This window comes from Mandrillus leucophaeus, unplaced genomic scaffold (assembly GCF_000951045.1).
Source record: "Mandrillus leucophaeus isolate KB7577 unplaced genomic scaffold, Mleu.le_1.0 Scaffold123, whole genome shotgun sequence".
Lineage (NCBI taxonomy): Eukaryota > Metazoa > Chordata > Mammalia > Primates > Cercopithecidae > Mandrillus > Mandrillus leucophaeus.
In genome coordinates, this window is record NW_012100654.1 from 5080630 (window position 1) to 5094727 (window position 14098).

The window sequence follows — 14098 nt, forward strand, 5'->3', positions numbered from 1 at the left end:
AAAAAAACTAGCTAGGCATGGTGGCATGCACTTACAGTCCCAGCTATTCCAGTGGCTGAGGCAGAAACGTCTCTTGAGCCTGGGAATTAGAGGCTGCAGTAAGCTTTGATGGCACCACTGCACTCCTCTAGCCAGAGTGACAGAGTTTTTTGCTTCCATACATGTCAACAGGACTTCTGGGGACAAAATACCAGGTTACATATTTTGGAAATGGTATTAAAACTCCCCTCTCATAAAGGAAAAATAAGCCACAGATTCTCAAACACTTGCTCCTTCCAAAAAAAATGTCTGCTTGCCTTGGGAGCCTCTCTGTTCCATACCAGTTTCACTCTTGCTTCCAAACAACCCTATACACATCCTATTCAGTGATTGTCTTTCACTAAATCAACTTGTCTGATTGCTCATTTTCTCTGGAACACACTAAAAGCCCTACTGAAACAATCAACTAATTTGGGGGTAAGATACTCCCTACTAAACAACATACATCTATTTTTAAAAACACTGAAATGGTGGCTTAACATAAGGGGGTGGATCCAATAGAACTATTAGGCTCCATGACAATTCTTTGGGAATGATAGGTCTCAGCTGTCTGTTCACCTCCAGGTGATGGTTTTAATGAGGGCTATCAACAACAGCAGGAAATGGGAGTCAAAAGTAACCATCCACGCAGATATCTGCAAAAATCTGGGAGGAAAACAGTGGACCTTTCCACAGGAATAAGGGTTTGAGCCAATCTTGCGTAAATCTTAAAGTGGGCCGGGCACTGTGGCTCACGCCTATAATCCCAGCACTTTGGGGAGGCCGAGTTGAGCAGATTACCTGAGGTCAGGAGTTCAAGACTAGCATGGCCAACATGGTGAAATCCCATCTCTTCTAAAAATACAACACTTAGCTGGGTGTGGTAGGTGTCTGTAATCCCAGCTACTTGGGAGGCTGAGGCAAGAGAATCGCTTGAACCCGGGAGGTGGAGGTTGCCATGAGTTAAGATCATGCCATTGCACTTCAGCCTGGGTGACAGAGTGAGACTCTGTCTCAAAAAAAAAAAAAAAAAAATCTTAAAGTGAAGAAATATTCCAACTACCACTCCAGGTACATGAAATTAACTAGAGGTATTGTTCAAGAGAAGTGAGAAGCCCTAGGACCCAGAGAATCCTCAGACCAAAAGAGAGCAGCTACCAAAACTCAAACTGGAAAGATACTTCCTTCTGATGTGGGAGTTACTGATTTTTCGAAAACCTCTCTGGCTCCAGCCTAACAGTGTGATGCAGGTGCCAGGACAGCGGCAAACAGAGCTTGAAAGTTAGAGGTGCCTCTGCAAGTGGCACTAGAAATTCCTTTCGCTTTATAAATACAGGGCACAAACTGTAACCTAATTCTGCAAGGCCACGGGTGCCCATTTCAGTCTTAAACTCCCATCCAATTTTACCCTCAAGAGCAGGGGTGGCAAATACTACTGTGTCAAATTTCCATGACAGAGGACACAACATATAGGGAACGAAAAGTGAAACAGAATTTCCCCACTGTATTGCTGTTTCTATGACATGAAATGAATTATTCAGCTCTACATTTTGGGGGTGGATTATTTGGGCCAATTGCATCTCCTTTCTCCCTTTGGATGCCTGCCCTGTGGCTAGGTCACTGTTCACCAGCCCAGTAAGCAGAGGTGTGCCCTGAGAAGAAAGGCAGATAGAATTCAAATTGAATTTTTCCTTTTTTTAAAGAAGAATAGAATCAGATTTGTTGTTGCTTTTCATCGTGTGTGAATTATTGGCAATGCTATTTTCTAATCTGATGTCATGGGCTTTCCATTATTTCTTTAAATTTGCACTGCCAAAAATATAGTCACTTATTCTCTCACCGCCATAAAACTTAAACGGTTACCATTTGAAGTTGTTGTTTTCAATATTGATAACTCTTTTCTCAGGAGCTAAGAAATTTCTAAGAAGTGTCAACAGCAAGTCAAGGGCAAAAGTGACAGCTGAACTCAGTTTTCATAGAGTGTCTTGGCTTTACTTTCTCACTTTCAGTGTGCAGAGTCAGAAAAGTTGGTGGGAGATGGTGTTCCAGTTTAGTGTTTTCTGGAAATGTGTTTCCAGGACATTTTTCTTCCTTCTCTCCCAGATCTTAAGAGCTGGGCTGGTCACTTTGATGAGAAGGGCTTGGGCCCAAGCTCTTGGGTCAACTGAGGTGTCAGCTGCAGGTGATGGGGAGGATGCACTGGATGAACATGGATGAGGTGGAAGCTGTGTTATCCACCAAAGCTGTTCAGGCCCCATGGAAGAAGTCTTACCACTTATTCATGGTTTACCATGAGAGTTAGGGTAAGAGTCAAGTGAACAAATGCGAAATCTACATTGCTGTGTGTGAATCCAAGCTCTGCCACTTAGTAGCTATGTCGATCTTGGGTAAACTACTTCACCTCTCTGGGCTTTAGTGTCCACATTTTAAAATGGGAAATAATAACAAGATCTGAAGCAGAAAGTTATTGTGAGGCTTAAACAAGTTAATATTTATGAGGTACTTAGAACAGTACCAGGCACAAAGTAAGGGGTATATATGTATATATATACAGTCATGTACTGCACAGCCACATTTTAGTCATATACAATGATGGTCCCATAAGATTATAACACCATATTTTTACTATATCTTTTCTATGCTTAGATATGTTCAGATACACAAAAACTTACCATTGTGTTATAGCTGCCTACAGTATTCAGCACAGCAACATGCTGTGCAGGCTTGTAGTCTAGGAGCAATAGGCTATGCCAGGTGGCCTAGGTATGGAGCAGGCTATGCTATCTAGTTTTGTGTAAGGATGCTCTATGATGATTACACTATGACAAAATCGCCTAACAATGTGTTTCTCAGAATGTACCCCTGTTGTTAAATGATTCATGACTTTGTGTATATATGCATTTGTCAAATAAATAAAATAAGTCATGTGCGGTGGCTGATGAATATAATTCTAGCACTTGGGGAGGCTGAGGTGGGATAATTGCTGGAGCCCAGATAATCGAGGCCACAGTGAGCTGTGATTGTGCCACTGTACTCCAGCCTGGGTGACAGAGAGAGATGCTGTCTCAAAAAAATAATAAATAAATAAATAAGAAGTTGGATGAGAAGGGAATCTTATTGGATAATGTTCTCTACAGTCTTGTCTTCTTGCCTTGCTCTCTGACACACGCATACCTCCCACCTCCCCAGGAGCTAAGGTAGCAGGTCATGGACCCTGGGGGTTGGAGGCTGCTGTTGTTACCTAAGTCAGTGAACAGTTGGCACATCTACAGACCTCACACTCAAGGACTTCACAAGCTAAGCAGAAAACAGAAATCCCAAAAGGCTTATTCCAGCGAGCATGGATCTGAGGGACCATCTCTTTGTAGTTCCCTGACTCCTCATCACCCACAGCAGACATGGGAACAGTGGCCAAGGGCATGGTGTGTGGTTATCTTGAGGAGGTGAACTCATGGCTGGTGGCCTGTGGGTGCTATAGCCAAACTTCAGGCTCAGTTCACCTCCCTGTCTTAGTGGGGTGGCTTCCCTCTCAGACCTGCAGGTGGAGAGAAGGAGCAGCAGGAAGAGGTGGGCCAGGAGTAACTACAAGGCACTGAGTCACAGGATACATGGCAGGGACTGCAGCCAACCCCTGTTTACAGATGAAGAAACTGAAACTCAAAGTAGAACAGTAAACAGGGAAGATCTGAGTTTTGTGAGGCTGGATGCTGTTAAAATTTTGAGGGGAGGCGGTGGATAGTTAAGAAAAAGAATGTAGAATTCAAATACGAAATGCCCCTGACTGCTAACACCACCAGATAGGAGGAGAATGGCATGGAGGGAAAAGTTGCAGAGGAAGGAGACAGTGGTCATAACTCGTTGTGGTTAAAATAACTTACTCAAATTTTACCAAGGCATAAGACATGTGACCACAGTGCTAGAGGGCCCTTCACAGGGTCTTGAGGGGGATTTAGAAAGGGTTGTGCAAATGGAGGGCTCTGAAGCTTCAGCTTCATTAGGCTCCACTGTGAATCAGCTGACACAATTAGCTGACGATCCATAGTTGTCAGGAAGCTGTGGCAACCATGATGTATGTGCATGGGCTATAGGGAAGGGAGTGAGAGAGGGTAGGGAAGGGAATGAGAGAGGGTAGGGAAGGCAGGGCCGTGAAAACCAGTGCTCTGTATGAAGGGAGACTTTTGGAATTCCATCAGTTGTTTCCTAGGAGCCTGAGAAAGACAGAAACAGGGTCAGAAAAGACCAGAAGAGGATATGTGTTGAGCAAAAGAGTCAAGTCTCAGGGGCCTCAGTGCAGCAGCCTTCCCCTATCCCCATGGGATAGGCCAGGCTACCCCACTGTGAGCATCTAGACTCACTGATGTGAGACTGCGGAGGCGGAAGAAGCACATGGCAGGAGAGCTCCATCCCAGCTACCTGCCATCAGCTGCTCTCAATCATAACACTTCCTTCTTCTCCAGGAAAGTCTTTTTTGCATGTGGTCTTGTACAACGCTCAGTAGAAAGTGAGTAAAACCCACCAAGTCTCAGGCCTGGGCTTGCAGTGGTCAGACTCATCAGGAGACAGTAGGATTCCAGGACTTAACAAAGCTGAAAGGTTCTTACCAGAGAGCAGGAAGGCCATCACAAAGAGAATGTTACTCAGTCCCATAGTGCTAGAGTCAAAAAAGAAAAGGTAAAACTTGATTAGAAAAGGAAACTGAAAACCGATGTTCACCAAAACATGACCTAGAAGTGGAGGTTGGGATTCACTTGGGTTCTTGGGTGTGCAGAGACAATGCCAGGGGTTCATCAAAGCCATTTCCTTTTGCTCTTAGCTCCATAGATAGGTCACATTTCCCAACCTCCCCTGCAGTTAGATAGGCCATGAGACTGCCTTCTAGCCAATGGAATTGTGGGCAGAAAAGATGTTTCTTCCAGATCTGGCTGCTAAATCTCCTCTCTTGCCTCTCCTGCCTTCTTAGCAGCAGGGGATCCAGAGGAAATGTCCAAGGGCCTAGAAAATAGCAAAGTCTTACAATGGAAGGGACCTGGTTTGCTTAATAAACTAGTAAAGCAGCTCTCTTTACACCTCTCCCACAAGTGATCTACATTGGATTGTGATATTGGCAAAAAATAAAATTTGGGAGATTGATTATTGCAGTAGCTAGCATTATTTATCTTGACCAACACAACAGGCATCATGGAGGCAATTGGAGAGTATTGTATTTAATCTTAGAAATCAGCCTTCCTTTTGTTTTCCTGTGGTTCTCAAACTTGAATGTGAGTAAAAATCACCTGGAGAGTTTCCTGGGCCTCATCCACAGAAAGTCTGGCTTAGTAGGTTGGGATGAAACCCAATAATTTTTATGTTTAACAACATAAGGTGATGACAATGCTGCCGGCCCAAGGACCACGCTTTGAGAGCAAATCACTTAATCTACATGATGAAGCCAAGAAAAAGGATATGCTTTACTTTATAACCTCTATCTTCTTTCTTCCTCCCCTCCTCCCTCCTTCACCACCCATGCACTTACCCTAACTAGCACCAAGAAGGCTGCTTAGTGGCCTATAAGGAAGCAAAGAATAAGGAGAGGTGACCAACATTAGATGCGATCAGACACATTCAGGATGGTACGGCCATAGACAGGAAAGATGACAAACATAAGAAACAGGTGGAAAAGCAAACCAAATACAGGAGTATAATACAGAGCCAGGGACAAGCCCAGTGCTAAATGCTTGCCCTAAAAATCTGCCCAATTTGCACTGAGCGGGACATAAGTTTGGCTTAGTTTTTTAACAGCCAATGTAAAAAGGAAAACCTAGCCAGTGAATTAATTCACAGGTCTGTCCACTAAATTCGTAGGTCTGTTGAGAAAAACAAAGCAATTCTTTCCAGGAAAAAATGTACAACTATTCTTGATCCAATAGCAGAAATGTATTCCCCAGACGGTGTTGTCTAGAAGCCATCTGGGTTTCTTTCCTCTGCTCTCATAGCACCCAGTGCAAAGCATTGGGCTAGAAGTGTCTGTTATGTTTTTTTCTTCCTTCTAGACTATACTTTTACTTTTTTTTAATAAATATTTTTGAATAGATCATGGTACTAAATGTAGATGGTACTAAATTTGAAAGGTAAAGGTGATAAATAGTGGAAAGCAAGTCTCCCTCCCAGCCTTGTCCCCTAGCTGTCTAGTTTTCTTCTATAGATGTAACAGGGTGATCATCGTTACCTGTTACCAGTTTCTTGCCTCTACTTAAAGTTACTTTAGACAAAACTAAACAAAAACATTGATCCATATTCTGTTTTCTTTTTATTTTTAAGCACAAATGGTAGCATACTGTGTACAGTTTTGCACACATATGACTACCTTGGAGATTATTCTGTATCAGCATGTAGTGAGTATCCTCAGGCTAACAGCTGCATATTAGTCTATTATATTCTATTGGATGACAATTATATATATATATATCTCCAGACCACTACTGATGGATACTTAAACGTCGTTTCCAATCTTTTGTTGCAATGGAAAACCTTGATTATATGCCATATCACACAGGTGGGAGTAAGCTACATTCCTGGAAGTAGAATTGCTTGACCAAAGGGTCGAAGAATAGTTGCAAATTGTTCTCCCCTGAGATTCCATGTTTATGCTCTGATCAACACAAGAGTACTTATTTTCATGTACCTTTTCCCAAAGTGTTTTCTAATTTGTGATCTTTAGCAATAGGAAAGGGTGAAATTACATCTCATAAGTTTTAGAAATCATTATTAGTTGTGGTATGATATACATAAAATTTGCCATCTTCACCTTTTGAGTGTACAGTGGTGTGAAATACATTCACACTGTCGTGCAGTCATCACTACATCCACCTTCAGAACTCTTTCATCTTGCAAAACTAAGCCTCTATACCCATTCAGCAATAGCTCTTCATTCTCTCCTCTCAGCTCTTGGCAACCACCATTCCACCTTCTGCTTCCATGAATTTGACTGCTTGGGGTATAAGTAGATTCATACAGTATTTGTCTTTTTGTGACTGGCTTATTTCACTTAGCATAATGTATTCAAGGGCCATCCACATTGTAGCATGTGTTTGAATTTCCTTTCTTTCTAAGACTAAATGGTATTCCACTGTATGTATATACTACATTTTGTTCATCCATTCATCTGTTGATGGAGACTTGAGTTGCTTCCACCTTTTGGCTATTGTGCATAATGCTGGTATGAACAAGGGTGTACAAATATCTCTTTAAGACTTTGCTTTCAGTTCTTTTGGGTATATACCCAGAAGGGGAATTGCTAGATCATGTGGTCATTCTATTTTTAATTTTCTGAGGAACTGCTACACTATTTTCCACAGCGGCTACATCACTTTACATTCCCATCGACAACTGGAACAAGAGCTCCAATTTCTTCACATCCTTGCCAACACTTGTTCAATTCTCATATTCTATGATAAGTAGGTTGCTGTTGGTGATTTAGTATGAGGAAGTTCACAGGAATCAGACAGAGAACTCTGTTCCCACGCTCTGCCCTTGTTGTGGTGTCAGCTTTGGCTCAATAGGTAATGCCCAAACTCTGAAATCTATTGGCTGGAAGGGAGGGAGGCAGCGATCAGGAACCAGCCGTTCAGCTCTTACATGGAACACGTACTGTGTATTTTCAGCAACTGAAAATATTTGCAACTAGTCACAAAGTATTAATTTTCTATGTAAAAAAGAGCTTCTACAAATTAATAAGAAAAACAAGAAAAAAGGCCAAAGACCCAAATTAAAAGCGGGCAAAAGAAATGTACAGATAGTACATGGAACTGGAAATAACTATCTCATACATTTGAAAAGATGGTCATACTCACAATAAAATAAATTCAATATAAAATTATATTCAAATAATTACATGAAATCAGTATTGCTCTGAGGAATCTTGGACAAATGGCCCCTGTAATTCACACAGTGGGGAGAAGCACTGATCCTGACAAGGAATCAGTATCATTTTTGAATTCTCAGTTTGAAAACTCTCTCTTCCCCTGGGTTAGAAGCTGCTTCTCCTTACCTTCCTTCTGTCAATACTGGTTTTGTCCTCTGAAGCTATCCAGAGTAAGCCTAAGACACTTCTGCCAAAGTCCTTCAAGGATGTGGTGACAGCAACCACATCTCTCCTCAAAATCCTGGCCTGGCCCAGAAGTAATCCTTCCAGTAAACTTCGCTAATGTTAATTTGGAGACCATATACCATCCTAGAAAACACTCTGGACACTTAGTTTATCAGTGACCCTGATGTAATAGGATGCTAAAATACACAAGATTGATATGATTTTCTTTTATTAAGTACAAGTGCCCCATATGAAGAATTTCTCTCCACTCTAGCCATGATGTGTGTGCATGAGGGTGTGTGCTCGGTTACGAAGCCAGTTTCTCCAATGTCATTGACTGTGAAGATGAGTGAACCCCAAACCACAACCAGAAGCCATAACTTTCTCCAGTGGGCCTGTAAAGTGAAAACTCTTGCCTTTGGAGGGAGAGAGCAAAAAGGGGAATGGAAGAGGAAAGAACCTAAGAATTTACCGGGGGGATTCTCTGAGAGGAGATTTCTGTCAGCTAAGCACAGAATAAGGTCTATGAATAAGGTGGGTGAACTAGTCAGCAATCTAAAAAGAGGAGCCTCCAAGCCTCCATGTAACTGAAGGTTCACTCCAGAAACCAAGAAGAGCACCTGCCGTAACCCACTTTCACTTACTTTGTATGCCTGGCCCATCAAAGAACATGAGTAAGAGCCAGCTAAACGATTAATCGTACTATGACTGCTCACGACAGGGTGAGATTATTTGTCCCCATGTTACAGATGAAGGAATGGAGTCTCAAAGAGGTCACAGTACTTGCCCTTGGCCGCCCAGTTAGTAAATGGTACAGCTGAGATTTAAACCCATGCAGCCTCACTGTGTTTCTTTCACACTGGCGGAGCACCTTTAAAAATGCCACCCAGTTTTTGCTCTGCCACAGAAGCCAGCGGAAAGGACTCTGATGCTCTCTAGCCTCTGAGACAGAGGGGAGCAGCACAGCCTAGGGCCAGGTGTGATGGTGGCTCCTGGAATCGAGAGGACACTCAGAGAGACAGACTGGGCTGGGAGAAGGGGCCGTAAAGCATCCCTTTGCATCAGGAGGGTTTCTGCCCTGAGCTGCTGTTCATTCTGCAAACACTACTCAAATACCCACTGTGTGCCAGGTACAGAGAGTTCTTCTCCACTCTAACCTGGGCAGGCACTAGCTTCCCAGCGTGGGTTTAGGCTTCAGGTGCACACTACTGTGGACCATCTAAGTCACATCTAGAAGAGCTCTGGGGAAATATGACCACTTGGGCAGAAAAGGAAGGAACTAAGAAGGGGTATCTTTGTGTCTGAGGTCTGAAGGAGCGTGTGGGTTCTTGTTCAGGCAAAGAGCAGGATGAGGGGACGTGGGGTGGCAGCAGCCAGAAATGGGGTGGGATAGGGGAGTGCAGAGAGGACGAAACAGGAAGTGAGAGGAGGGGTCCACGGTAGACGTTGGAGAGCAACAAAGAAAAAGATTTATTTCACAACTTTGTCTAGAATGTTAGTGGTAACCGGAGTATCAGGAAAAATGCTGAGAAGTTTGTTGGTGCCTCAGAAGGTTATTTACTGAGGTAGTCTTTCAGGCAAATATGTGCTGCATCTACTCAGTGTCAGATTGTTCTAGATGTTGAGGGGTTGTAAAGACATGCAGGCCTTGGTCCCTCACCTGACACTAAAAAGAAGAAGAAGTGTCCACAAATAACTACAATGCAGGCTCCAGGGCCAGTGTGGAAGGCGGTAGGTAGTCCTTGGCTTATCGTGAGGTATACAAGAGTTCTTGCCCTGAGCAAAGCAGGGGACACCACAGCCTCTGTGGAGGAAGGATTAGGTCAGCCTCAGCCCCGCAGCACTCAGGGCCCAGCTCACTGCCTTCTGCCGATTCATACTTGTGGTTGGACAAACCAGGCCTGCTGGACTGGCACGTCATCAGCTTGCTGAGAGGAGAGTGGAGTTCCAGTGCAACCCTAGCTGCCTGGGGCCTTGGCTTGCTTCTGGGTGTGACATGCTGCACAGCGTTGCTTCTCAGAGCACCAGGACCTGAAGCTATACGTTGGCAGCAGGTATTACTACCTTCAAGATACTGGGAGGAGTAAGACAGGCTTATTTCTTTCTTTATAAAGTTTCTGAACTGCAAAATAGGAAGGTTATTGGGAATCAAATATATTTGAATTTTAGCAAGGCTTCTGACAGAGTATCTCATGATATATTTGACAGCAATAGGGAGAAATGTGGTATTAATATTGATACAGTTGTTATTCATTCATTTGCTATCGGTTCATTCATTCATTTGTTTCTTCCACAAATATTTATTGAACCAGGCATTGTGTTTGGTGCTAGGAATATAATGAGCAAAACCAGAAACAGTTCCTCTTCATGTAGTTGCCTACAGTTTAGTAGAAAAGCAAGATAGTGATCAAGTAATCATACAAAGAAATGTAAAACTAGCTATGACAAGTGCTACAAAAGAGAGGTTCATGGTACTTTGAGAGCCCATAACAGGATCAGCCTAAACTGAGATTTGAAGAATGATATAGTAGATTAAAAATAAACACATATTCTTGGCTACTCCTCCTCCCATGAAGAGGTAGAGTCTGATCTCCTCTCTTTGAATCTGGGCTAGCCTGAGTGATCTGTTTGACCATAGAATGCAGTACAAAGGGTATTCTGGGACTTCAAAAGCTAGGTCATAAGAAGCCTTGAAGCTTCTACCTGTCTGTCTTGAGTACGTTTTCTGGAGTTCTGAGCCACCATCCCGAGATGTCCCACTATCCCGAGACCATCATGCTGGAGAGGCCTGTATAGCTGTTTGGGTCAATGGTCCCATCTGGGCCTTCCTCCCATCTCTACCAAGCCACCAGACATATGAATAAAATCTTGGATCTTCTAGATCAGGGGTCAGCAAACTACAGCCTGTAGGCCAAATCTGGCTACCACCTACTTTTATTAATAGTTGTACTGGAACACAGCCATGTCTATTGTAAATTATTATCTATGGCTGCTTTTGCAGTACAATGGAAGAGTCGAACAGCTATGATGGAGACCTCGTGGCCTGCAAAGCTGAAAACATTTTCTATGTGGCCTTTCATAGAAAAAACTGCTTGATCCCTGCTCTAGATCAGCACTGTCCAATAAGAATATAAAACAGGCCAGGTGCGGTGGCTCACACTTGTAATCCCAGGACTTTGGAGGCCGAGGCGGGTGGATCACCTCAGGTCAGGAGTTTGAGACCACCCTGGCCATTATGGGGAAACCCCGTCTCTACTAAAAATACAAAAATTAGTCGGGCGTAGTGGCGGGCACCTGTAGTTTCAGCTACTCAGGAGGCTGAGGCAGGAGAATCACTGGAACCTGGGAGGCAGAGGTTGTGATAAGCAGAGATCGCGCCCCTGCACTCTAGCCTGGGCAACAGAGTAAGATTCCATCTCAAAAAAAGAATATAATGCAAGCCACAATTACAAGCCACAGATATAATTTGAAAACTTGTAGTAGTCACATTAAAGAAATTAAAAAGAAATAGGTGACATTAATTTTAATAACATATTTTATGTTATCTAATGTATCTGAAATATTATAATCTCAATGTGTAATCAGAATAAAAATTATTAATGAATATTTTAAACGTTTTTTGGTGGTACCAAATCTTCAATAATCATGTGGGTGTTTTATAGTTACAGCACATCTCAGTTAGAACTGGCCGCATTTCAAGTGATCAGTGTCTACAAAACTGGACAGTGCATCTCCAGATCAGCCCATCCATCAGCTTAATAACATCAGGTGATACCAGTTGATGGCATGAGGAACAGAAAAATCAGCCAAGGCCTGCTCAAATTCCTGACCCCAAACATTGTGAGAGTGGGTAAGGGTTTCCTTGTTCTAAGCTGCTAAGTTTGGGGACAGTTTGTAATGTATCAATAGGCAAACAGAACAGATTGAATAGGTAGGTGCTAAGTAGGTGAAGGGCTTGGGAGTTGACAGGAAGAGTTCTCAGCAAAGGGAGCAGCATATGCAAAGGCACTGAGGCAGGAGGGCACATGAGAGAAGGTACGAGGAGGTCCCTGTGGCCAAAATGAAGAGACAAGTGAAAGACAAGGCTGAAGAGGTGAGCAGGGGCCAGATCACACTTGTCTTCTGGGTCAGTTAAAGATTTCGGTCTTTATATGTGAACCATCAAAGAAATTAGAGCTGAGAGTGACATCATCAGATTTGCATTTTGAAAAGATAACCATGGTTTCTGTGTAGCAAATGGATGACAGCGAAGCCAGGACAGATGCAGGAAGACCGATCAGTTGGCTACTGCAGTTGTTTGAGTAAAAGAAGATGGCTGTTTGGTCTGGGATAGTAGCAGGTGAAGTGAGGAAAAAGTGGATAGATCAAGAAATATTTAGAATTATAATTAACAGGATATGGTTATAGATCAATATAGGAAATGAGGACAAAGTATTGTTTGATTTATTCATTTATTCATTTGACTCAGCAACTGCATCATTCTTGTCTAAAAGACTGATCCCACAGTGGATGCTACAAGACTCTGTGTTTTACTATTTCACTTTCACATATTTAGTAAAACTACTAATAAAAGCAACAGAAATCAAACTTATGCTGTGCAGATGGGACAAAATGAGATCGCTCAAAAATTGGTTAGCTGAATTAATATTCATAAAGCCTGAAAAGAGAGACTAATACTAACATGATGAATTTGTTAAGGGTAAGTGTGAGAATCTGTACTTCAGTTTTGAAATAACAACTGTATAAGAGGAATAAGTGGACACAGGAGAAATAGTCTATCCATAGTAAACATAAAAATCACATAAATGTTAGTGTGGTACAGCTAACTAAAATTTCATCCAATCCTAGCGTAGGATTCATTCACTGAACTCTGCTAATCAGACCACATCGCTTGTGGTATCACGTTCTGTGAGGTCAGTTATACTTGAATGACACTGACAAATTCAGTTTATCAAGGGGAAGGGCAGCAAGGTTCACTAGTGAATAATGAAATTATGTCAGATGAAGAACAACTAAAAGGACTACGGTAATGAACCTGCAGAAGAAAAGATTGCAAATATATGCTGGCCATCTGCAAATATTTAAGGGCCCTTCCATGGGAGGATACATATACTGTTGCTGAAGGGCAAGTAGTTCCAATAACTAAAAGTTACAGGGAGCCAGATTTCAGTTCCAGACGATGGAAAACTTTTAATAGAGAGCTACAATCAATGACTGGATTTTCTTGTGAGGTGATAAGCTCCCTGTCACCAGTACTATTCAAACCAAAGTGGGGGTAATAACACAGAAGAGACATTTTAGGAGCGAATCTCGAATTGAGTGGGTGGTTGAACTCATAACTTTTCAGTTCACCGCTAAGATTCTCATTACATTTCCAGGAATAAGGAGAAATAAAGGAGAACATCGGGACACTCCATTGCTCTCACCCTGAGTCAGTTCCTCTCATTTTAACATAGTAGACAATATGGTACATTTAAAGTATCTCTATCCCTGTCTGGGTAGAGTCTGCTGAGCTGGCTACAAGTGATCCAGGGCTTCAGAAGACATGTATAGCAAGCACTCCTACAGCTTGGAAGGGTGGTGTAAAGGTGGTAATAGTTGAGCTGAGCTTTGACAGTGAGTCAGACTTGGTGTCAGAACTGTACCCTGCATGTTAGAACTTGCACGAGTCTATTTCTGTTACTGCAGATGAGGTTCCACCCAGTATTGGTTCTAAGTAATTAAGTCTGCTCATTCTGATACTCCCGCTCATGAGGGCTGTCAGCCTAGGTCACTGCACTGTTTAACAGTCTTCCTCTGAGAAACGCTGTCTTCATTTAACAATAACAATTGTTAATTTCCTAGAACTCAACGTGGTAACTATCTTCCTCTGTCCTTGAAAGGCTTTGCAAGCTTCCGATAATTCTTCCCAAGACAGATTCCTGATAATACATAACCCTGCATCCGAGGCATCTGTTTAATGGATCTCAAAGAACTGATGCTTCCAAAAGAACCATTTTTTAGTGTTGATTGAGT

At 42.6% G+C, this 14098-nt stretch overlaps 1 protein-coding gene across 5 annotated transcripts in view; it reads right to left on the minus strand.

Annotated features, from left to right (window-relative positions):
* The window catches only part of CD86 (CD86 molecule), a 61868-nt gene that overhangs the window by 23769 nt on the left and 24001 nt on the right, over nucleotides 1-14098 (minus strand). For 4 of the 5 annotated variants that reach the window (XM_011971580.1, XM_011971584.1, XM_011971582.1 and 1 more), the window contains exon 2: nucleotides 4620-4669. The exons of the other annotated variant lie outside the window; for it this stretch is intronic. In XM_011971580.1, the coding sequence (XP_011826970.1) occupies nucleotides 4620-4669 (50 nt within the window). The remainder of the gene's footprint in view (nucleotides 1-4619; nucleotides 4670-14098) is intronic. 5 annotated transcript variants of the gene reach the window in all.